General features: G+C 39.2%; 1 protein-coding gene across 1 annotated transcript in view; it reads right to left on the bottom strand.

The window, feature by feature from the left end:
• LOC137268595 (metabotropic glutamate receptor 8-like) overlaps positions 1–27,565 on the bottom strand; it is a 151,371-nt gene that overhangs the window by 37,879 nt on the left and 85,927 nt on the right. The window contains exons 3-5 of the mRNA XM_067803167.1: positions 26,152–26,322; positions 21,169–21,313; positions 5,104–5,246 (exon numbers count right to left, since the gene is read on the bottom strand). Coding sequence (XP_067659268.1) covers positions 5,104–5,246; positions 21,169–21,313; positions 26,152–26,322 — 459 coding nt within the window. The remainder of the gene's footprint in view (positions 1–5,103; positions 5,247–21,168; positions 21,314–26,151; positions 26,323–27,565) is intronic.

Below are 27,565 nucleotides of genomic sequence, written 5' to 3'. Positions count from 1 at the left end.
TCAACTCGGAAGACACTAAGCGGGTATAAACCAACGTTAGCACTGCTGAAATACCACACGAATCGATCTTCTATTGCATGCTCAGCACTGGCACCATGGTAACAATCTTCGCACAACATTTAACTTCATTTTCAAAATCCTGACAGTTTAGTCTCCTGAGTCACGAAATATCCCGTTCGTCCTTGTAAATATTATCTCCAACAAGTTTGCCCTATGTGTTCCCATATGGGACGAGATTTTAACGGGATTCCCATCAACTTGCATATAACGAAAATAGTTCCATTGCTTTCAGACAATTTTCCGTTATTGAACCGCGAATACTAAACATGTCAGAAAGTCAATATCCTAAAGCTTGCCTTACTGAACAAATCAGACCGACCAGTGTAATAATCACACTGATAAAATGATGTGTGTGTGCTAGGCAAGGCGCCGATCTCCTAACGTACAATAAGCCTCCAGAATATGGTGCCGTTAACAGTCGAATATCCGGTGAGACAAGAAACCCACACGCACGTTTGCATTACAGTGACATAGTCTTACATTAAACCATTAGAATGGCGTCATTCTATTGTTGTTGCTGTGGAATCGCTGCTGAAAGTGTAAACCGGACCAAAATTTAGAAAATTTACTCAAATTTACTTTCATCCAAGTCGTAATAGCTATGTCTTGCATTACACACAGAGCTTAGCCGATGTGGTATGACTGGTGTGTCCCTTAAAGCGGCGTGAAGTCGATTTCACTCTCACAATGTATTAAATCAAGAATAACGAAATAACATTGAAATTGTACAAAAACTTTATTGAGCCAGGACGTCGAAAACACCGAAAGTGTTAAATTCCCGCTGAAGCATGAGCGTCACTCGTGCCTTAAGTACCCAGATAATGAAAAACATAACCCACAACAGAATGCAATGCCATTCGATTAGGGCCCCAGTGTTTGAATCACCTTGTAAGTTTAGCCAAACACAGCAAATTGAGAAGATGGTGTATTGGAGAAAGAGCAACTGATGGCGGGAACATGCACGTGCCGCCTACAAACAATTTCGTGCGGTGGAGTGACAAATGCAATATTAACGGACGAGTAGCAGTCATGTTTCCCTTTCTCATATCAGGCTATTTATCATACTTTACGAACAGCACTACCTATTAATCAGAACTGGCGATTATCACTTTTGCCTCTCCAAGCGTGGTGCGAGAATGAGCACTGACCACAGTGTAGGTCATTTTCTTTCACTTTGTCACGATCCAACACATTTCAGGGGAGCGCGTGATGTAGCCACCCTGCCAGAGGATGAAAGGCGAAATCACCGATGCCGCCGCATATAAATCACGTGATTCTCATGCTAGACAATGCAAAGAGAACATCTTCAGAGGATTCAAGGCACCGTGGCCCAAAATAGAATACTTGTCGATAAATGTATTCAGCATTAGGATGGAGAGTTCTACAAATCGGCGACATGTTTCCCTTTGAAGATTTTCCAACCGCTTAAAAACGAGTTGTCCAGGTGTTCTGAGATGAAAAGCGTATGCACCTTTTATCGTCTTTGAAAACTTGGCAGCAATAAACATTGGTAGATGTGCTTGTATCTCAGACGAAATTGATTGTAAGGCAGCAAGATGTGTAAAGTTTACAGACTGGTTTCGTTGGTAGTTTTTGTTTAAAATGGAACTTTCTGGCTTTTCTTCCACGGAGGCGTGTTGAAGACCAAAACGGGCCCTAGAATGTTAATGGATCTGTTGGTGCTCAAGGTCCAGTTTCTACAAGCTTATTCAGCGTCATTGTTGGTAGACTTCGGAGCTTGTTCGGTGGGGTGTTCAACGTTGCCGACGGTAGTACATGACATGCATACCAATTTATTTATTTATTTATTTTAAACAACAACAACAACAACAAAACATCTGGCGTTAGTAAGAGTTACCATTGCCCTTTGTCTTTATCAGGACTGTGGTTTTGTTTCGTCATACAATCGATTCTGATAATTCAAAGGGGTTTGCTGTTTGAATTCGTAATTAGTAGAAGCAGAACTGTTATCAAGATCAATTCTATACATTCATTCATGCTAATTCTATTCGTCCTGCACTGTGTGTACTATTTAGTATGTCCCTCAGTTGATGAGTGTATCCCAATAACTGGAAAAATTGCCAATGTAATGCCTTTATTTATGAAAGGTGACCGCTCCATTGTGTCAAACTATAAACCTGTATCGCTTATTACTTGTGTTGGAAAGTTGTTTGATAGAGCAGTTTTTAGACTGTTATATAACTACTTTTCGGACAATATTGTATAAATATCAGTGTGGATCCCAAACTAGTCATTCAACTGTCAATTCAATCAGCTAATTGAAATTTATTATGAAATTTGTATCGCTCGACAACGAAGAAAACCACTGCATGGTATTTTGCGATGTGTCGAAAGAGTCTGATGGAGTATGGCGCAAAGGGCTTATGTTAAAATTAGAAATTACGGTGTTAAAGGAAAGTTACTTAACTAGAGTTCAAAAAGTTATGCCAGCAATCCTGGCCAACCAGTGTTTGTTAAAGGAGCCTTATCCACGCCGAGAATGTTAATAGGTGGCGTTCCACAAGGTTTTGTACTCGGTCGTTTCTTGTTCATTGTTTACGTCAATGAAATAGCTGATAAACTCTATTGTCTAACCAGACAATTTGCTGATGATACGGCGCTCGGGGCTATTTCAAAAGCAAAATACCTCATGGAAAAAAACATGAATGATAATTTGACCTTATTGAGTAGTTGGGCGAAGGAATGGCTGGTAAAAATGTAATCCCGACAAAACTCAAGCTCTGATATTTTCTTTACAACATAGTGGACAACCTACTAAACTGTATTTCGATGGAGTTAGTATAGCCACTGAAGGCTTTTACAAACATTTGGGAATGACTTTTTCTTCAAATGGCAGTTGGTATTATCACATCGGACATATTGTGGAAAAAAACTGTAAAATGATTGTTGCCTTATGAAAATTTAAATAAATATTGAATAGGAAAACGTTTTCAAAAATTTACATAGTGTTTATACGACCACATTTTGAATATACATGTGAGGTATGGGATGGGTGTCTGATTGAAGATTCGAACAAATCAAAAAGACTACATCTTGAGACTGCGTGTACAGTAACTGGCCTACCCAAATACACGCCGAGCAGAGTTCTTTATTGTGAGACTAGATGGGACTTGTCATCAGCGTGAAGAAAGAAGCGTAAATTATGCTTGTTTCATAAGATTAAACATAATATCGCCCCGTCATTCTTACATGAATTGTTACCACATGCTGTGTGAATGAGAACTCATTATAACTTACGTAATACTGAACATTATACTGTGCCTGATACAAGACTAAAATATCCAACCTCTTCATTTATTCTGTCAACTATAAAAGCTTGGAACAGTCTCCCGTCAACTGTCTGTAAGGAAATGTGATTCCATTTCGTTATTTAAAAGCAATATTAAAATAGTTCGCAATACTACACCATCATACTTTTATCTGGTATACGTAAACTAAATATTTTACACACAAGGTTAAGATACAATAGTACGCTCAACTACGACTTGTATAGAATCCACATTATTACAGATCCATCATGTCGTTGTGGATGTATGTGTTAATATGTATATCATTATTTCTTGGATCGTCCCCGTTATAAACACAAAGAGACACTTTGTTAGCTAATATACGTGGTATTGTTACAAAACAGATATTTACTTGATATATGTCTTATTTACATGGCAATGCACATCTCTCAATGAAGAAAATCTGAATATATTCAAATATGTCCATCATTACATCAATCTAAACGATTCCCCTGTTCCATCTAATCAGTTAAATTCTCAAACACGTGACTTCTCATGTATATCCTCTCCGTTCCTCATGTAAATATGTTTGTTGCAAATACTGGGAGAGGGTGTCATTAAGTTGGATAACTTGTGCCCAATCCTTTTCTTAAATGAATAAAATATGTATAAATCAAAATCAATTCATTCATCTACTTCTCTGTGCTTTTCTGTCGCGTCAGAATCAACGGTTTGGTGTTTGACGAAATTACAGTCGAGTTATCAGTGTAGACAGTTGTCATGCTATCGACCATTGATTTCCACTACTAAGGCTCGAATTCATCAGGTGGTGCTACATTGTTAGGGTGGTCTTAACAAGCGAATCACTTACCAACTGGAAGCGCCACAGTCAAGTTGGCAACCTAAAGTGACTGTTTCAGCTAAAACAACCCACTGTAATCGAAACGGTCCTCTGTGTGTGGCTCAGTTTCGTTAAAGATTTAAAACAATTTCCTATCACAACACGTTCGTTAATTATCCCAAACTCTGTCGCACGGAAGACATTGCTTGTGTGAGATGAAACTATACATTCTTCGAGATATCATTTTGCCAGTCGATTTTGTAGAATGCCTTGACAATGCTTTGACGTCATAACTTGATGACGTCAAGATGCCATCAAGATGACATCGCTGCACTGCAAGTCTAATGGCAGTACCTTGTTCAGAAAACTAATGGAGGGTGATTTTGATGATAAACAGAATCTGACCTTCGTGTCTTGTGATTACATCTCAGTTACATCAACATGAAATATCGGTATGAGTGGTAATATAATTGATATCGGTAGACACTTGAGTGAGATTATCTATACATTGTAAAACCTCCACTAAGCAAAACCCTTCTCAAACAAGCTAATAGATGTTTGAGTCCTATTTCTATTCCCATTTGTGTGATTTAATAATGTTAACGCTGCAATTTCTTTGAGGCACATCTCTTAGAAGACATGACGTTATCCAGACAATATCTCTTGGGTACCAGGCTATGAGGTAATTCGTGTTGTGAAGTTACAAATACAACAAATCTTGAAAAAAGATAAATGTAAAATGTAAAGAATAATACATGGTTTGTCTGGAATGTCTGGTGAAATGTTATCTGGTGTTCAGAACATGTCTGGTTTTGGACTTCTTCTGTTTAAGGATCTTGTGACAAGTCCAAATCCAGCATGGCGTAAACGGAAACAAACAAACATATATTTCATAGCTGATAATTTATTAAAGACAAAGCGTCACTCAAAATAACGCATTGCCCTTCAGCTTACCTGGTCCTCTTTTCCCCTGAACGCTAGTCCTCTGCCTCCCCAACCGTCACTTCCGATCCAAGCAAACGTGCCTGTTGCCTTCTTCCGGTTTACTGCCTCCATCAGCTCCCCCACTTCCTGGTCAGACCCGAATATGATCACCCCTGGAACAGAATGGAACAGCCCGAATATATCACACATGATATGAAACAAATGATATCACCCCTGGAACAGAATATAGAATGATTTTGTATGATAAATACAATCTCACCGTCGTGTCTACTGATATCAATAATATCAACATTTGTTGATAAAGGGAAAAATATCCTCGGCAAGCCTCGGATAATTGTTACTTTATCAACTCGTGTTGATATAATCCATATCAGTAGACACTTGAGATTCTCTGTTTATTCTTGCACAGGTTTGATTATATGACGCCATCGTGTTGTTATGGGTAATGGCGATAACCCCCCAACCCCCAACCCCCGCGCCCACGGGCATGTTTGTTAGCAGATGAATATGTTAAAAACGTTAAGGACATGTTACATTATGGGAATTAGAACGGTGTATTGGACATTAAGTCTCTAGTGTTTCGACGCCGTTTCTCAGCCAAGTCACGTTTTGTCGGGGTTGTAACTTGGTCAAAGCCAGTTGTCGAGTGCCTGCCAACAAGTGTGAAGTATCACAGAGACTCGACATCACAGGCAGAAACTGTAATCACTATCATAGCTTGAAATATTGAAATACATCTTTAAACAAACAAACAAACAAACAAACAAACGCAAAAGTGTTATTTTAACTATATCATGGAGAGAATGTGCCCCATGAGTTCCCATTTTTTGTCATCAGATCTCTGGTGGGTGGATTGAGGTTATGCCACAATGAACAAAATTGAGAGGACAAGCATTATGTGTGCCCAGCTGGTTTCCCTGGTGAGGACCGATTGTTGCCTAAATGTTTCCTAAATGTGCTGTGTCTGTGCTATCAACGTGCGATTTCCAACCATCGACGTTATCGCTATTCTCAAGAAACCTATATCACCTCTCATATTCTTGGAAAACAACACTAACAAGTTTTTTAAATGCATGCTTATCAACACTTGTATCCCGTCTACGTTGAGTTTATAATCTTAATCTCCAATTATTAGTTTATCCCATTTGTTGAAAACCCCATAGTTTTTAAAAACTAAAATAAAATATGATCAAAAACACTGGGGGAAATGTTCCATAACTACTTTGACCAAAGTCTGCCGCACGGTCAATGCCAGCCAAAGACAGGTCAAGCTTTCTCTGTAACGGACCCCGACAGACTGGTACAGCTGGCCACATCTAATGAAAACGTTATTTCATTTCCAATTTGCTGAAATAGAAACACCGATCTGTCAATATTCCACCAACCCGGTAGGCATATTTCATCAATTTGCCATTTGACAAATAACTAAAGTATTTTACACTTTCTCTACTTTTTGCTCACCGCAGTAAATTGGAACATCAATTTTAATCAAACAGGGGTTAAGATGTAGATTTCACCGACTAGTTATATGGAATAAAGGAGTTGGAGACACTTAACACCTCGGTAGATTTCATAGAGATACAGAGTAGAATATAAACAATGTTGAATAAGGGGGTATTTCTTTGAGGGTTTCATTAATGTTGACATCCGAGTTAGTCTGTGGACGATAAATCCAAATAGAGTTTTTTGGGCATCAATCAAAGGTAGTGAACCCGTTAGCCTTGTGGGTCGTTGCTGCTCGGAAAAAATAGAGATAGATGTGGCTTCTTTTGATAGGTGTAATTGACTTATATGGAAGATGACGAATGATCATTTAGACAGCTTCTTTTCCGGATTATTGACCAAGAAAATCTCTGAGTCCGGCTACTTCAGCGTATCAAAGCGTGGTCGGGGTGACGCGACTTGACATTCAGTAGGTTTAAATGTTTTGCCATTTCCGAGGCATACTTGGGTGAGTGTATTGGAGTGGTGTGTTGGAGACAGCATTCATTCAACTTAATCATGTCACCCTGCTCTGTGTAAACACACGATAAAAAGGTTTTCATTCCAAAACGTTTCGATCTATATATACCCAGCCGAAATTGAAGTTAGTTCCAAAGTAAATACCATCGTTCCTAATCATGACTACATAGTGAGTGATTTGGTTTAAACGGGATGGAGAGTCTTTCAGAGCCTGCTTGAAAAACATTTGTGAAATGATTCACGGCGTCAGTGCAACCCACTTCGATAGACCCAAGAGAAAGGGCATGATGCTGAGAAAGTGTATTCCTAATGGAACATGTGTTACATCTGACCACTATCTAAAGGGCAGTGTGCTTTTAATTTCTGGTGCAGTTGACAGCCCTTCTATATTGGGCATCGTTTCAAGGTTGACCCCGCCACTGCGTTGCTGCCCGTGACACCTGCCCTCGAGTTGTACTGCCGTCTTCATGGGCCGCTGTTGGCGTTGACGTCGACACAAGAGAATACCCATCTCGATGTTCAGGCACAATACACTCCTTTAGGCGTAGTAGGTTAAGTAGTGGTGGGGATTGATATGCATGGATCACTACAGAAGAACAGTGATGACACCAGGTGCTCTTCACAACCAGTAGCACATCACTCATATAATTCATGTACAGGTTTTGTTGATTGTCGCCGTAATGCTGTTCTCATACTATACGACAGCTGGAATTTGACAGAAATGGAGTCTTGACAGGACAATCAAGCAATGGAAAAGAGCCAAATCTTGGTCAGTGCATGTTCCTGAAGTTTGTCAGTTCTCCAAAGGTTGCAGTCTCCGGTTTATTTCACTGACAACGTGCTCATTTGCATGAGAATTGGATTGTGAGGATATTTCCTTGGCATCATGTCGACAAAAGTTTCACTTTCACACAGTTCAGCTCAGAACCTGTTAATATATTCTTGTGGACGATTGCTTACTGTGGCGTCAACATTGAACAATTTCCCTATCCTCCATTATTCGTGAGTGAGTTTAGTTTCATGCCGCACTCCGCAATATTTTTGCTATGAATGCTGTAAATGATGGAATCTGCACCAAACAATCCAGTGATCAACAGCATGAGCATCGATCTGCGCATTTGGGAACCGATGACATGTATCAACCAAGTCAGCAAGCCTGACCACCCGATCCCGTTAGTCGTCTCTTGTGAAAAGCATAGTCGCCTTTTATGTCAAGTATGGGTTGCTGAAAGCCTATTCTACCCCGGACCTTCATGGGTCTCCATTTGAAGGGACAACATTCGTGAACATTTTAATCTGAAGCTTACAAGTCAAGATGCGCTCAGAACGTGAGCTTCGTTTCGTTGCACGTGGTCAGGGCGTCTTCCTGCAGATGACCGTTGGATCCTCGGCCGCATTCTACCAAACATCCTTTTGTGGAACAAGGCCTAAGACCATTGCGTGCCGAGTACGTGATTCTGAGAGGCAACTGGCCTCCCCTTTTAGCACCAGTGGCCATGTGAAGCACCATTAACATAACCAAGATTAGCCCTGACAAGCAGCTTTGTCCTGCACCCAGTCCTTCTGATACGAGGTGATTAGTCCGTGGACAATATATCCTAAAACGTAGTGCAAGGAACCGTTTCATCTCGTTCACAGGACTGATACGGAGATAGTGTCTACAAGCTTTCCTTGATGTCTCTGTCTGATTGGGAGCCACCCCAACATGTGCAGAAAAACGACAGACAAGGAGCTTTCTCCTTTCTGGGGTTTCTGATCCCTTATCTGTACATCGGATCCCTAGAACCGTTGTGACATATGTTATTCTCCGTCACATACAAGCCCCCGAGCTTTCTGTAAGAACGGATGGGTCGGATGCTCGTTATTGTGTGTTATCACCCTAAAAGGCCTCGGGTAATGGCTATAAGGAATAATATCCTAGCCGTTACGATAAAGCTCCCTCACTCACTCATTTCATCAACACACGAATTTTAGGAAACGTTTTTTACACAGATGTAAAAATTACAAAATACATAATAAGGTTAAAATACATAATAAGGTTAAAATACATGACAAGTACAAAATACATAATAAGTACAAAATACATAACAAGGTTAAAATACATAACAAGTACAAAATACACAAATTGTAAAAGTGTGCTGGAAATATAAACTATTTTAACATGTCTTGTCTTGTGTATCTGTTTGGGATCAATTTAGAATACCTTAAACAATAATACAATTGTCAGTAAAAAGGTTTACATGTTTACAAGTCCATGATGTATTCAAAGTAACCACTGGGTCATGGGTCGAAAGTAGTTCCTATGCAAATTAGTCAAGTTTTAATGAGGTCAGGCCTGCTGTCTTGTTCCTGGTTTCTATTGGCTGAAGATGTGCAGCATCTTGATTGGATGTTGAATTTAGTTGCATTTGGAAAGTGTGAAGTTGGTTCACTTGCTGTCTTTCTCCCAAGTGGGAAGGTGATTTGAAAGTCATTTGAAGAGGATATTGACTTTGGTGGATTTCAGGTTGGTTATATTTGATTTTACAGAAAAGGAATAAACTACAAAAATATGTTCAATTGTTGAAAGGTTCATTGAGTATTTATTGTAAATGAATTTATGCATTTGGTGGAGGTTAAAGTTGTTGGTGTTGATAATTTCACTTCCAAACAGATTGTACGTTTACTGTTCTGGTGAGAATTAGCATTTCCATGCTAATTGCGGCATACATATTTTAGGTCCTTGGAGGGTGTATTTTGGTGCCTCACAACATGTGCTCAGTTGATGCAAGTTGTCCCATAGATGGTAAGACAAGCTGATATGTTACTGTGTCTGGAAGATGCCAAAAGTTTGTCATAACTGCACTTCTAAGAGTCTTGTGTAACTGAACCTTTAATTTTGTGATATCCATTTATTTGAGTTATTTTTATATGTTTAGTGGTAGAACAATTATCTGAACAAAGTGCAATGTCTTGGATGTGATAAAGGGTAATTTTGACCGAGATTGATATATTTGTACACATTGTTTCAAAAGAAATAAAAACGAACTACAGCCTCAACGGAGCTTGGTTTTCTGTGGTCGAGCCATTCCCGTTACACAGAGAATACATGAATCGAAGGAGTTAAAGAACTAATTTGTTTGACATGACTGTAAATTGAATTTGTAAACACAAATCTACGTAAAGTTAAATTTGAAATAAAAACACTGAATTATTCAGATATGTCAATCCTAATTTGGGCATAAGTGCAATATTCAAAAAAGTTAATAAAATGTGTACTGTTTGTCTGTTGGTTGCTTCCACATGGTGCATGATTAAACAAAAGGAAGATTCTGGACAGAAACACGCCAATCATTATCAAGCTCCATACAACGAAAATTCTTGGTCATGTGACAAATTACTGTAATTCCGTACAGGTTATTTGGGATGAGCGCGATGCTAAGAGTTCCTATCGGCGCAAGGCCATTTCCGAAACCCTGCATCGGTGTAATGCGAAACACTTCCCTGTAAACTTGTATCCACTTTACCGTTTTCATGAAACGAATAGAAAATAATTTTCACAGATTAAATGTCATGGCGTCATTTAATGGTCAGAATCGTAATAATTACGCCCAAAGCATAAGCGCCGGTATCTGTATCATTTTTGTGTCAGCTTTGCCACTCATATCAATAATGTGTTTTTCCTCTGACGTTCTACAATCTCACTCCGTATCTAACAGAAGGAGTTAGTTGAGATATTTGCCTGCTGTGATTTCCAACTCGGACGTCAATTAATTATGTCCTTCTGTCGACGTGCTAGTGTTTACCAAACCACCCCAGAGAGGCTGAGAACGCTCCACGTGACTCGAGTAGGGCAAACAGTCAACTCGAAGAGTAAACAATATTAGTTTTAAGTAACAAGCAATAATCTAATACAACGCTGTTTATTTGATTGTGGGGAGATTCAGTGTGTAGGGGGTGTCCGTTAAAACATCCGATTCCTCATCAATCGCCTCCCCAACACTCCCCAACACTCCCCCCCCCCCCCCCCCCACACACACACACACACCACCACCACCACCATCACCACCACCACCATGCCCTGCAGGTCAATCTATAGAAGCCGGGAAGGTTTGGTCAGATCAGTTTATTCATTAACAGGGAGTAAATTGACAAAGTTTTACAAACAGTTCTAAACGTTTCATGTGATAGACTCACGGAAAGTGTAATATCACGGAAAATGCCATCTGAGCATGTTCTACCATCTTAAAGCTGCTAAGGATCAAATCAATATCACATCAATACTTCAGGATCTGTGTGTCTTACGGTTCTGGTCATACAGAGAGATAAGCAACACCTTAAAGGGGTTAATACAATTTTATCATGCCTCACACATAAATGTCGTCTTCTGATTGGCTGAGCGCACTTCTATAATTTTCAATGTACCCCGCTTGCAAGCGAGTAACATTTTCTGTGTATCCAGCTGGGAGTGCTTAACTCATTTGAAATTTTTTATCTCGAATAAAACTGAATCACGTATGATTTACGGAAATTAACGATGTTTTGTGAATGCAAAACGATAAAAGGGAGATAACTCTAAATCTAGCTTTGTTGTCCGCAAAATGTAGCGATGGCGATGATTGTTTATTGTGTAACATTGCGTGCCATACGTTTTATAGCCTGTCTTGTATAATATAATTACTTCAGTGTGTATTGGTACGGTTCCTTTATGCACGGAGTTAGGCTTCTTGTGCACAATGCATTACCTGTCACGTTACCACTACACCGTAAGTTCACCATGAATAAGGTTTGTAACCTATCATCCCGTCTTTCACTTTGTCGGTACTGGAGTATTGATGTCAAAACTGTGAAATGTATATGTACGGGTTAAAAATAAACCCATTTATTTGATGTCGACTACAATCTTTAACAAACTCACAAACAAATCTCTATCTCAAACAAACTAACAAACAAATACCTATCTCAAACAAACGGAGCCTGCGTTTCGAGGTTTTCCGACTCACAGGTGAAGGAGGAACGCAGAGCAGTCTGCGAGAACTGACGATGACGTTATCGACGCCGTCGTAGATTCTCGAGCGCGGCTGTTGTGCTACCGGTGCTTAGTCCACGGTGGTGTAAATCATGGAACTCCTTCACAAACAAGATATAATCTTTTGTCTTTGCGTGAATTGAAAGAGATATATTTCGAGACTGTCGAAAAGTCATTTCCTTGTTCAAGAAACAAGTCGTTTTCTCTGCTGTCAGAGCAAAGAATTCAAATGTATTGTTATCGTGCGTGCTTTATTGTAAGGTGCAGACTCGAAATGAAAAAACGGTCAAATAGATCAGGCGGCCAGGAAATGGATTTGCGATTTTTTAAAATGAAATCTAAGTCTGTATCGACACACAACTCCACAATCAGCAGAAAACTGGGTGATTCAAACTGACTACTTGGGTGTATTTCACAAGGTCAAATCTGGTCAAGTGACAAATCAAGTTCTGATAAAGTGTGTCACTTAACCGAAACCAATGTGTTAAACCTAGACCAACATCTATTCTCTGAGATGAAAATATTTTACAGAAAAAAAATTCTTAAACTAAAAAAACCCCAATAAAATGGAGTTTCCTCTTTGAAACTGTGCTAATCTAGACTTGCCATACATGTTAGACTTTCATGGGATGTATTGAGTGTATTTGTTTCCGGATCTGCGTAACAGATAAGTGCTAAACAATACTTACTATTTACCATATACACGGGTACAAGGTTACATTAGGTTGCATAAGAAATAAATGTACATTTCTTTCAAAAGTGACGAGGGCGGTAGGACTTTTTAAAATTTTTTTTTATAAAAAAGTGACGAGGTAGGAACTCGTTTGTATTTTTTTTCTCTCGGAGATACAACTTTGGAGGTTTAACACGCGTTAGTTAGTTCTAGATGCAGTCACACTCGTTCTTACAGACACTCAGTTATATAGTGGACTGGATGATCGGGACGCGGCAAAGTCCAAATTGCCTTTTTAAAATGACAATAAAAAAAACCCCCAAAAAACAAAACAAAAAAAGACGCGCACAAATAAAAGTGACGCGCCAACGCCCGAGAAACAATGCGATATAACTGATAACAAACATGCGTTTTAGAATATTTAATAACACTATTTTGATAAACAAAAGAAATAAGACAGACATACAATGCTGCTCTTTTGTGTCATGCATACAGATCACTACAGTTCCATGATTTGCATCAAAACACATAACGTACATCACCTGCAAGAGAGTCGCACTGTCAGATCTTGTTTTCAGAAGCAACTTGGATCCTTTTACAATGCTTGATATCCATGTTAATGCTAGAAACTAGATCATATGTCTCAGTATGAAGACTATATTTAGGACTAGATCATCATGTGTCTCAGTACGAAGATTATATTTAGGACTAGATCATCATGTGTCTCAGTATGAAGACTATATTTAGGACTAGATCATCACATGTCTCAGTATGAAGACTATATTTAGGACTAGATCATCACATGTCTCAGTATGAAGACTACATTTAGGACTAGATCATCATATGTAGACTATATTTATGACTAGATCATCACAAGTCTTAGTATGAAGACTATATTAAGGACTAGATCATTACATGTCTCAGTATGAAGACTATTTCTAGGACTAGATCATCATATGTAGACTATATTTAGGACTAGATCATCATATGTCTCAGTACGAAGACTATTTTTAGGACTAGATCATCATATGTAGACTATATTTAGGACTAGATCATCATGTGTCTCAGTACGAAGACTATATTTAGGACTAGATCATCATGTGTCTCAGTACGAAGACTATATTTAGGACTAGATCATCATATGTCTCAGTATGAAGACTATATTTAGGACTAGATCATCACATGTCTCAGTATGAAGACTACATTTAGGACTAGATCATCATATGTAGACTATATTTAGAACTAGATCATCACAAGTCTCAGTATGAAGACTATATTAAGGACTAGATCATTATATGTCTCAGTATGAAGACTATTCTTAGGACTAGATCATCATATGTAAACTATATTTAGGACTAGATCATCATATGTCTCAGTACGAAGACTATTTTTAGGACTAGATCATCACATGTCTCAGTATGAAGACTATATGTCTCAGTACGAAGACTATGTTTAGGGCTAGATCATCATGTGTCTCAGTACGAAGACTATATTTAGAACTAGATCATCATGTGTCTCAGTACGAAGACTATATTTAGGACTAGATCATCACATGTCTCAGTATGAAGACTATATTTAGGACTAGATCATCACATGTCTCAGTATGAAGACTACATTTAGGACTAGATCATCATATGTAGACTATATTTAGGACTAGATCATCACAAGTCTCAGTGTGAAGACTATATTTAGGACTAGATCATTATATGTCTCAGTATGAAGACTATATTTAGGACTAGATCATCATATGTAGACTATATTTAGGACTAGATCATCATGTGTCTCAGTACGAAGACTATAGTAAGGACTAGATCATCATGTGTCTCAGTACGAAGACTATATTAAGGACTAGATCATCATATGTCTCAGTATGAAGACTATATTTAGGACTAGATCATCACATGTCTCAGTATGAAGACTATATTTAGGACTAGATCATGATGTGTCTCAGTACGAAGACTATATTTAGGACTAGATCATCATACGTAGACTATATTTATGACTAGATCATCACAAGTCTCAGTATGAAGACTATATTAAGGACTAGATCATTATATGTCTCAGTATGAAGACTATATTTAGGACTAGATCATCATATGTAGGCTATATTTAGGACTAGATCATCATATGTCTCAGTACGAAGACTATTTTTAGGACTAGATCATGATATGTCTCAGCATGAAGACTATATTAAGGACTAGATCATCATGTGTCTCAGTATGAAGACTATATTTAGGACTAGATCATCATGTGTCTCAGTATGAAGACTATATTTAGGACTAGATCATCATGTGTCTCAGTATAAAGACTATATCTAGGACTAGATCATCATATGTCTCAGTATGAAGACTATATGTCTCAGTACGAAGACTATATTAAGGACTAGATCATCATGTGTCTCAGTACGAAGACTATATTTAGGAGTAGATCATCATATGTCTCAGTATGAAGACTATATTTAGGACTAGATCATCATATGTCTCAGTATGAAGACTATATTTAGGACTAGATCATCATATGTCTCAGTGTGAAGACTATATTTAGGACTAGATCATCATATGTCTCAGTATGAAGACTATATGTCTCAGTGCGAAGACTGTATTTACGACTAGATCATCATGTGTCTCACTACGAAGATTATATTTAGGACTAGATCATCATATGTCTCAGTATGAAGACTGTATTTAGGACTAGATCATCATGTGTCTCAGTATGAAGACTATATTTAGGACTAGACCATCACATGTCTCAGTATGAAGACTATATTTAGGACTAGATCATCATATGTCTCAGTATGAAGACTATATTTAGGACTAGATTATCATGTGTCTCAGTATGAAGACTATATTAAGGACTAGATCATCATGTGCCTCAGTACTAGATCAGCATGTGTCTCAGTATGAAGAGTATATTTAGGACTAGATCATCATATGTCTCAGTATGAAGACTATATTTAGGACTAGATCATCATGTGTCTCAGTATGAAGACTATATGTAGGAGTAGATCATCATATGTCTCAGTACGAAGACTACATTTAGGACTAGATCATCATATGTAGACTATATTAAGGACTAGATCATCATATGTCTCAGTACGAAGACTGTTTTTAGGACTAGATCATCATATGTAGACTATATTTAGGGCTAGATCATCATGTGTCTCAGTACGAAGACTATATTTATGACTAGATCATCATGTGTCTCAGTACGAAGATTTTATTTAGGACTAGATCATCATATGTCTCAGTATGAAGACTATATTTAGGACTAGATCATCACATGTCTCAGTATGAAGACTACATTTAGGACAAAGATCATCATATGTAGACTATATTTAGGACTAGATCATCACAAGTCTCAGTATGAAGACTATATTAAGGACTAGATCATTATATGTCTCAGTATGAAGACTATTTTTAGGACTGGATCATCATATGTAGACCATATTTAGGACTAGATCATCATATGTCTCAGTACGAAGACTATTTTTAGGACTAGATCATCATATGTCTCAGTATGAAGACTATATGTCACAGTACGAAGACTATGTTTAGGGCTAGATCATCATGTGTCTCAGTACGAAGACTATATATAGGACTAGATCATCATGTGTCTCAGTATGAAGACTATATTTAGGACTAGATCATCACATGTGTCAGTATGAAGACTACATTTAGGACTAGATCATGATATGTAGACTATATTTAGGACTAGATCATCATATGTCTCAGTACGAAGACTGTTTTTAGGACTAGATCATCATATGTCTCAGTATGAAGACTATATGAAGGACTAGATCATCATGTGTCTCAGTATGAAGACTATATTTAGGACTAGATCATCATATGTCTCAGTATGAAGACTATATTAAGGACTAGATCATCATATGTCTCAGTATGAAGACTATATTTAGGACTAGATCATCACGTGTCTCAGTACTAGATCAGCATGTGTCTCTGTATGAAGAGTATATTTAGGACTAGATCATCATATGTCTCAGTATGAAGACTATATTTAGGACTAGATCATCATGTGTCTCAGTATGAAGACTATATTTAGGAGTAGATCATCATATGTCTCAGTACGAAGACTATATTTAGGACTAGATAATCTTATGTCTCAGTATGAAGACTATATGAAGGACTAGACCAGTATGTGTCTCAATATGAATACTTTATCAAGGACTAGATCATCATATGTCTCAGTATGAAGACTATATTAAGGACTAGATCATCTTTTGTCTCAGTATGAAGACTATATTAAGGGCTAGATTATCATGTGTCTGAGTATGAAGTCCAGGTGTTCGGCACATCAAGTACAATCATCAGGTTCGCAGCTTCCTTCAACATGTCCAGGGACCATTTGCCTTTGAGTGAAGGTGAAATAATGTGGACCAGAGGTTGTGGCGATGTGCTCTATAATAATATGTAATATTTTGCTCTGCGGAAATGTTACATAACGGTTTCTAGCATCACGGAACCTTTCTCACCAGTATGTCTGTTAATGAAGGAAATGCATTGACAGCACTTATACTTTCAGTGGAAGAACATCCTATAAACGATACTGTGGTTCCACATACTCTCAGAAACGATAGAATGGGGCAACAAATCTTTTGAAAAGATAAATATTCCCGGAGTCATTGGCACATACTCATATACCATATGAGCGTCGTGAAGATCCGGAGTCAGAATTACTTGTCTGTAACCCATGCTGTCGAACGAGGCGACTACCGCGATCGGGTGGTCAGGATCGCTGGCATGGTTGACACATGTAATCGTGTCCCAGTTGTTTAGATCGATGCTCATGCTGTTGATCACTGGATTGTCGTGTCCAGGCTCGACTATTTACAGACTGCCACCACAGTTCTTGAATATTGCAGAGTGTGGCGCATAACTAAACTCACTCATTCACCATTTGAAATGATAGCGTGTGACCGAATGCTTTACACAACAGGTAAGTTCCAGGTCACCATGCGGTAAAAAGCATCGCACTGGAAAGCTGAATAATTTGCCTCAATTAGATCTTTCTTGAAGTCTTATAGTCAAGAAATGATCTAACCTGGAACAACGCGTTCAAGAAATACGCACAGGGCATAAATTTCATTCGATACAATATGACCCGTAGTAATGTCTTCAAGAAAAATATACACCCTAAATCATCCCTCTATAAGTTATGACTGAGGGTCGTGCAACCCAGACAGAATACACCCAAATCACGTGACCTGAAAAGACAAAATGACGCAATCCTTCACTTTTTTGAAGGTCTGGAAAGTAAAAACAAAATATGAAAATAAAAATTGAAAAAAAAACCAACTCGAAAAAAATGATATTCCTAATTTTCTTCGACCTGTAAATAACATACAAGCATGGTTGCCCACGGAAAATTGACAATTAATTTCATCTGTTTTCTTGGTGGTAAACCATGCGCAGGAATTACGAGGAAACGCGCCACTAGCCATTATGCATACATAGAACGTATTTGACATCTGATGCGGGGGGATTCTTATCCCCGCAATGGTTAATCTTTGGAACTTTGTATGCCAGCTCATTTTCACATATTCATATAGAATCTCCAAATTTGAATGGAAAATACATTGATACCGTTTATGGCACTAATAAAACATGTTTTCCTAAGTCCGAATTTCGACAGGTGCCCGTTCAGTCTGTCTAGGTGATGTGACTTCTCTTTCATCTTCCCTTAAAGGCTGGCGATATATGATGCAATAAATCATATTATGTTCAACAATAAAAAATTATATCGATGCGAAAATCTAGGAACAATCTAACGCTGTGGAAAAACGATGTAAAAATGACCCGTTTTAGACTGGTAAATATTATGGACCAAAACCCGCCACCTTTGTCAGGCAGAACCAAAGATTTGCATGGCTGGTGAATATTTGATCAATTGACAATGTGAAACTATTGCTTGAGACTGACTGTCACTTGGTTTTTACCAAACACGTATTGAAACTTTGGTATTTACTTAACCAGAACGAGAACAGAATTTTTGAACAAAAATATTAATCACAGTCACACAAAGATATTTCATATTCTCTTTCTAAACTTCGCTGTTGAATGTTTCTTCTTCTCTTAAACCGTATAAAAGTCAGCGAAAATAGTTCCATTGCACTGTAGCTCACCTGCGTATGTAGTCCAAAGTCTAAAACAATGAGAGACACTCTTAAATGTTTTGGTCAGAATGAACACAGGTATTCACAAATACGAAAAAGTCTTTTTCATTACAATGGTTCTAAATCTACAAGAATATAAATGTATAGCTTGTTCAGCATTGTTTCAATGAACAGTAGCGTCATTTTACACAACATGTCAACTCATATCTTTAGACACTTCCAAGGAGAATATGTTAAACATGAAATGCGGCCTGTCTAAATATTTCACAGACAATACCAGAATCCCAACAATTTGAACAGAACATTATGTAATCCCAAGTAAACAAACATATAGTGAGCTTCATTCTGCGTGCCGAAATATTTCAGGTTTTTAAATGGCATTAGTTTTAAATGGCAGACAGTTTAAGTTTTCCGATTCAAACTTTACAATACAACGGAACATGGAACATATATGCGGTGACCCATCAGTCCTGTCCCTCAACTGATATGGTCTCACCTTAGGCAAGTGGGTTTCTTCAAAATTGCCTCTGTTCACCTTGCAGAAAAAGGGTACCCGGTTGGATAAAATCATGTGACTATAACCTTCCAAAAAGGCATCTTGGGTTCCACGGGGTAACAACAATCAGATTCTGTTTAAGCGTCGCGAGCAATCACTAGATGTTTGGAGACTGAGCGCTATATGAGATGACTTATTACATATTATTATCAGTAACTGGGCATTGCCAATCTACATCACATTACGGCATTACATCTTGAACACAGGTGGGTGACATTGCTGTCATGTGATCAACAGGCGCCCGGCTTCATTGGTCCAGATGATTCTCAGATGATGGTATAGGCAATGCAGGGAGATGCAACGTGGAGTAATTTCGGTGATTGGTCAGTGCGATCATGAGGAAGAGGAAGAAAGGAGAAACATGAAACACGAGGAGAAACAGCGGCATGTTTGTTGAGCCGCACTTATTGCCAAAGGGGCGGGGGTTTGGGATGTCATCCTTGTAGGAAACAACTTTGTGCAGTGACCAGCTGCATTGTTTCACTTGCGTCTGGCAACATCTTTACGACACACGACGAACTAACGATGACATAGGCTAACTCAATTTTACATCACGTTTTACGTTTACATGAGAAGTTTCTTAATCGGGTTTAACAGTACAGCAACGCAGACGCCAAAGTGATTTTCGCTGTGTGTGAAGAAGATGGAATAAGAACCTGCATTTTCAGTGTAATAAATAACATATTGTGACGTCGGGGAACATCGTTCTGAAGACACTCAAGAGATGAACGTAATCATTTGTCTCCCGCGACATCCCCGTCACCATGACCACTCTCCTACATGTGTTTCCAATATGGCGAAAGGTGAAAGGATTTGTTTCATCCATTTGACAATGTCGGCATAGTATATATAGGAAAGAGAAGATCGATACATTGAGGACATTTCACTAAGTAATTGACGATATTCCGTTGCCATGAGATGGTAGAAGAACACAAAATGACGTAAAAATGCAGTGCAAGGTCATTAGTTTGTTTGTCTGCTGTATAACGCCGCGGTATGGCGGCGATGTGTGATTAGTCGAGTCTTGACTAGACAATCCAGTGATCAACAGTATGAACATCAATGTAGGCAACTGAGATCCGATAGTATGTGTCAAACAAGCCAGTGAGTCTGCCCACTTGATCCCGTTAGTCGCCTCTTAAGACGAGGATGGATGGCTAAAGGCCATCTCTAACCCTGAATTTCACGAATAAGTCTTTAATCTGGACAGCATTGTTCTCGGTGAAATCATACCCATTATGACGTCACGAATAACGAGACGTGAGTTGCCCGGGGTTGTTTCGTTAGTAAGGATTTTGCAGCGGGTGCAGAACCCGATATAGTCAGTCTTTGATTCACATATACAAGATGACGTCAAAATCGTACAACAGGACACTGGGAAGACCTTTTGTCGTATTTTGTCATGATTTGTGATGGTGAGGACTTTCTAATTGATGAATTGCTGTGTTTTTTTCAGATTTCCTTGGATTATGGTCTTTGGTAATCTTTATTGATCATATGGACAGCAGGTTTTTATGACCAGACTTACTTGTTATTAATTCTGTGTTTGATAGGTAAATATTTTCTCGGGAATCAATGTCCCAGGTGTATTGGTGCAGACTGCGTGCCTCGAAGTAGGACTATATGTGAAGTTATGAAATGAATACAAATATTTCATCCAGGGCTCCCAATTAAGCTGAGATGTGAATGCATGTGTTGCCGGTGATGGAGCGACGTCGAATGAGTACAAAAGGTTGACAACCTACCTCTAGCGTTAACCTTCTGCAGTAGTCTGTCGACGATGGTGTCGTAAGCCTCTCCGCTGGCTACACCGGAGTCTTTTAGAAGTTTCTCTGTTGTGGCCAGACAAATCCCGTTTTCTTTAAGCAGCTTCTCCACCTCGTTGAAACCCTGGAACCAACCACAGACACAGGTCACCACCAGCAAACACGCTACCCCTTCAACACGTTAAAACCTTGGTTTTTAACACAGACACACACACAACCACCAGTAAACATTCTTCCACTCTATCTCGTTAAAACCTTGGAATCAAACACAGGCACAGGTAACCACCAGCTAACACGCTACCACTCCACCACTCACTAAGTGGGAAAAGACTGTTCTGAATATCGCGTTTAGGCATATCACTTCATATATTTTTATAACGGGGGAAAATATGGAGTAATATCCCATCAGTCTGTCCTATTCGGTGGTTTTCAATATACACGTCTAGCTTATTGTAGATTTATGAAACTTATGTAGTTAGGGATGAATTATACTCGATGATCACTGGTAACAAACTAACAATTTCTCTGACTTGAGCGCTGCAATTAAGACGGCTTAATTACACCTGTTGCTGTTATCTTAATTTGTCCCATACCTCACACCTGCCAATTTGGTGTTCTTCGTAGTTCATTAGACGGCAGCAACAATGACAGAGTTACCTCCCTTCCTCGATTACCCTTCCGATATCTACAAACCGTCATTGTCCTGTTCAGAGAAATTCGTTAAATATTTCTATGCAGTATGACAACACACTCAGATTGAAGAACAGATGAAGTCAAACACGTGATATATATGCATTTATTACCATGAAGGAAATAAAGTTCGTCACAGATGTCTAGTTAGTGGTACACTTGTGTAGAGGCTCCCCCCCTCAATACACCAAGGTAATAGGCTAGGGTGTATCTTAGAGAAACAATCCTTGATACTTATCACAGAATATAAAGGGAACAGATGTAGCCGGATTTGTTGTATTTTACTTAGTATCGGTTCAACAACATTACACTATTGACGATCCGGGTTAGAATTGGTCTTCTGTAATCCATGTTTGTCGTACGAGGCGACTAACAGGATCGTTAACTGGGTTCACACGTCATCGCATCCAGCTACCTAGATCGATGCTCATGCTGTTGATCACTGGAATGTCTGGTTCCTCTGTAATCCATGTTTGTCGTACGAGGCGACTAACAGGATCGTTAACTGGGTTCACACGTCATCGTATCCAGCTACCTAGATCGATGCTCATGCTGTTGATCACTGGAATGTCTGGTTCTTCTGTAATCCATGTTTGTCGTACGAGGCGACTAACGGGATCGTTAACTGGGTTCACACGTCATCGTATCCAGCTGCCTAGATCGAAGCTCATGCTGTTGATCACTGGAATGTCTGGTTCAGACTCAATATTTGAATATATATATTTACATTACATAAGGCTGGAATACTGCTGTGTGAGGTGTAAAACTAAACTCACTCATTCTCTCACGCACCAGTATTAATACCGGAAATGAGAATAGAAATGTGTCTAATATTCAAAATGAACTGTGACTTAACGAACCAACATGCTAATAACTAAAAATCTCAGTCTTCGTACAATGGGATGCTCGAACACATAGGTTCCTCAAACGTGTTCTACATATGTGACAGCACCGCAATATAGGCCCTTACCTCCCACTGGTACACACAAGTACACAGACCTAGTTCCCGTCATGGGAGCCAGTCCTAAACAAAACACTAATGCATACTGACAAAACGCTTAATGTAAATTGGCACATGAAATGAATGGCGAAATGCCTAAATTAAATCATTAACTGTATGTGACATCAGAAAACTAGACTGAAACGAATTAATAAAACATTTAAATGCACGTGACATACGGGTAAACCACTAAAACAAATTGATATTATCTCTAAATACAAGTGGCGTGCATATGACACACTTTATGTACAGCACACAGAAAACCACCTCTGGTGGAAACCCTGCAAATAAAACATTTATTTAGAAAAATAATTGTCCAGCGTACACATTAATATTGATATTTTCGGAAAGAAACCTTCACGTTCCTTCTGTGATATTATACAAGCAAGACAGTACCATCCAAAACTAACGGTCTCTGTTTGTCTACCTGCTTTGGGCGCGAATGTTGGAAAGTTTCTTTTGCTTGCTGAGTGAGTGAGTGAGTGAGTGAGTGAGTGAGTGAGTGAGTGAGTGAGGTTTTAGGTCGCGTCTAGCGCTGTTCCAATAATGTCACCCCCGACGTTTCCCTTGAACAGATGAGAAAATGTGCTATAATACTTAGTTCAAGAACGTCATGATTTTGTTCAAAACCTATGTTTGACTGAGTCGGACTCTACGTGATGTTTTAGACTGGACACTGGGATGATGCAGAAATATTACACGGATGGAAAGTTATTGTCAGTACTAGTCAATCTTGTTCAACAATTCCCCAAGAAAGTGAGTGTTTGTTTAAACCCATGAATACGGCGTCCTTTTCCACTATTTTCACATTTTTTGCAGCTGTTCTAACGTGCTGTAAACAGAAAATAAAACCTAAAGAATCCCAGTTAGTGAGGCTCTAAAGTTTTTTAAGTGAACACATTCTCGCATTTCAAACACCATTCAAAATAAATAAACACTTGCACGCTTCTCTTTCACAGTAAATAAACACCGAGTTTATTGAAATACGAATCGATACCAGATGTGAGAAAAGTCGTCGTTTTATATTAGAAAAGTGAAGCGGCACCACATTAACTTGACCTTGACCTTCGACCGTGTCGACAAAGCTCTCTTGTGACGGTGGGTTTTAAATTGGTTTGAACAGTGCCAAGGTTGGCGGGAAACATAAATCATGGCTTTGAAGGAAACGAAACGAAATTCCACTTTTGATTAAATGATATAAATCTTTAGTGCGTAAGGCAATGCCTGGCGGCTGAATGGACGTTCTTATTGATGCAATCGACGTCTTCCTTGACTCGGCTCTCAATAGCTTGTAATTAAATACTGCGGAATATACAACTGTTGATTTCATGCTTAAACGCATGTGCATCAATGGTGATAAAGAAACACAATAGTTTAACCATTATGAATCACTGGCAATTAAACACGAAACGGGAGCGTATAGTCTTCCGCCGTCACATGGCTAACGAAGGGCCACCAAGCCGGATAATGAAACTCCTAATTTCGCCCGTTGCTAGTGTTATGATCGACTTCAAAGGAACTGATTGTAGGGCTGTTGTGAATGAATGGCACGAAAGGTTTCAACATTAAGACCGTGCTTTGATTAATAAAGAATATATCACAATATGTATCGCTAAATGTTTTAACTAATGTATAATAACCAACTGAAACATTTCAGTTGCTAAATCTGATCATCATGCATGGTTCGTCATATCTGTTTACTCGCTATAATGTGCAACATTTCAAAGGATAGTGACTTTTTTCTAGTCTTATGACTGAAATGTTTAGGTCGGTATGTTATGATTGAATTTATCATTAGCACTTCCTATAACAAACAATATATTTTTAAACATTTAAAAACTTTAATTTACTTCCACTTTTAATGTTTATAAAGTTTGAAAGTTTTATACCATTAATGTATATATCACAGTGGTGAAAAATTAATATTGCCTGGGAAGATTTGGTTCCAGAAAACTTCCAGCTCTGCTGATCGCATATAAATCGTGATTATTCCCCCTTCATGCTGCAGTCAGGGCAAAATGCTAACATTTGCGCTTAGAATCCAACGCGATACTGCCTACTGACGTTGCCTTGTTACCCTGACGGAATTGCACTTTGAAAGCGGCTACTAAGCGCTAAGCGCGACCGTATACATGGAGGTCCGTACATGAGCTTCTCTTAAACAGCTGTGTGGACTAAGTACAATGACACAACACAGTATGAGACCCAGGTCATATTTTTGTGTGTCTATACCGGGATTCGAACCCGGGCCTGTGGCGTGACAAGTTAGCACGCTAACCACAACACCACTGTGCTCAACATACAAGTCTGTGAAGTCAGAAATGCATCAACTAAGAGTCCTTTGAAGACCGGTTTTTATAATATACACATATCCCATTTCAGTTTCAAATCTGTTCTCGTCACGATGTGGCTAAATATTGCCTAAGAATGAGTCAAGTTTAGGTTCACTTTTATCAGTTACAAGTACCTCATCTATATACCCACCGAGTTCTTCTACCAACTAAGTCTGTTATTAGATCAACGGGGTGCGAAGGAATGCCCAGTGTGACCGGAAGTCCCCTAGCGTGGGCAATGTCGCCCTGTTTGAGTAGAAACCTTGACGGCACCTTCGTGATGACATTCTACAGCAATCAGGCAACACCTGGTGTGTTGTTGAAAGCTGTCGACCATCTGCATGTTAACAGCTGATCCAAGCATTCTGTGTGGAGCTTATGCCCTGAACTTGGCCAAACACGGTAGACGTTTGCGACCTGGCCGTGTGGTAGCCACAGTTCAAGCAGACCTGCCTCTACGGTCCTCAAACGAAGTATTTTCAATAGCACTATTTTCTCTAGGAATGTTGTGCAAAGATTCTAGCACGGTATATCCACACAGGTTTCCTAGCCCCTTGTTGACATCGTGCACAAAATGTCACGCATGGAGTATAGGAATATTGCAGAAGTTACTTGAAAATGGAAGGAAAGAGATCTTGAAAGATTCTTCTGATAATTAAAGTGCGTGTGATGGTGAGCGCGTGCGCGTGCGCTTGCGAGTGAATTAGTGGGATTACGTAAGCAGCTAATCACCATTTATCACAAATGTTAAAAAATAATGATTTGATGAACTTATTCTCTTTATTCAAAGGACCCAAACCATCAACTAATTAATTAAAACCCTCCTTGTGTCGATTTCCACAAAACGACCTTGGTTCAAAGACGACCGCATGTCCATGTTGGATTCAGTCTGGAACCTACACCCTGTCCCCTGATCTTTGACCCTTGGCCACCACGCACCTGCATGCCGTAGCTAGACTCCTCGTAAACCACGGATACGTATGTCCACTTGAGCATCTTGACCAGCTCGACCATAGCCTGGGCCTGATTGACGTCAGATGGGATTGTCCGTAGGAAGTAGGGGAAGCGTTCCCTGTTGCTCAGCACTGGACTAGTGGAGAAGAAGCTGACCTAGAACAGAGAAACAATGTCACTTCCTGTGAGCGTGCACATGTTTACAAGATGAGAAGGTTTTCAAGACAGTTGGCTTGTGAATGGGTGGAGCTAAGCCCTGAACAGTATTTCAGTTTTAGAACGACGTGTCAGCACATTAAGGTAATAACATAACTGTATTTAGGATCTATTCCAAGTAGACAAATGTACATGCATTCCTTCTGTCGGCCTTCTACATTGTTATGGAATTGACCCATTGTTGTGGGTGTGTTCTTGAAGACGCCGCACAATGGTCTTCTGGCCTATATTAGCTCCTCCAGTAAATACAGTCTGTTAAGTGAAAGCGTTGAAACCTCTATTGATCTGTAGGTGGTGGTCAAAGGTGATATTTTTATACGAAACAAAAACCAGAAGTATTTTAGGGAGCGTGAGCAAAGCCTTGTCCACTGATTCAGTTAACGACGACAATAGCCTAATGATTAGAGGTGCTTTGCTACTCCTTTCACTGCCGCAAATAGCAAATAGTGCTGGGCTAGCAGAAAATAGCATTTACGCATCAGTTCCTTCCCCAATTCTTCATTGATTACTGACCGAGGGTGCGGATCAAGGAGCCTATGAGAAGAAGGGGTGAGAGAGGGGATCTGAGTACGGGGGGTACGGGGGGAAGGTGGGATCGTGGTGGGTGTGATTAGACGGATGGGGTTAAGGTGATTATTTATGGTGATAGAGCTGGAATCATGGTGGTACGTAGTGGTAGATACATTGTGGGAATTCCGTTCATGGTGGGGTGAAGTGGAGAGTGTCATAAGTGTTTGTTGACGAGGATGGGTGCATATTGGGTAGGAGAGGTAGTTTTCAACTTTAACCTCCAAGCTACCATATTGTCCCTAAACAGTTTGTAAATATTTATTTTGCTGGTCAGTGATTGTATTGTGTGAAAAGTAAACATGTAACACTCATCATGGTCAACACATTCTTGGCGAACACGTTGACAGGTTTACATAGGGATCCAGAAAGGGTGGTGGTATCACAATACTGGTAAATGTGGTTCCCTTTCATGACCATGACTCTGACGGCGGGGTTCGACATGCGGCACACGTGAAACCCCTTACAGCTCTGTCCCATGTTACAACAAACTGACAATCTAAGTAGACTTCGATTACGGACAAAGTAGGTCTGCCCACATTCAAACCCCTATCTAGACATACTCATCACCTCGTGTTATAATTAGAGATTATGTGACAGATACACACATTACCCC

This window comes from Haliotis asinina, chromosome 16 (genome assembly GCF_037392515.1).
Source record: "Haliotis asinina isolate JCU_RB_2024 chromosome 16, JCU_Hal_asi_v2, whole genome shotgun sequence".
NCBI lineage: Eukaryota > Metazoa > Mollusca > Gastropoda > Lepetellida > Haliotidae > Haliotis > Haliotis asinina.
Note: the sequence above shows the minus strand (reverse complement) of the source record. Positions and strands in the feature narration are given on the sequence as shown.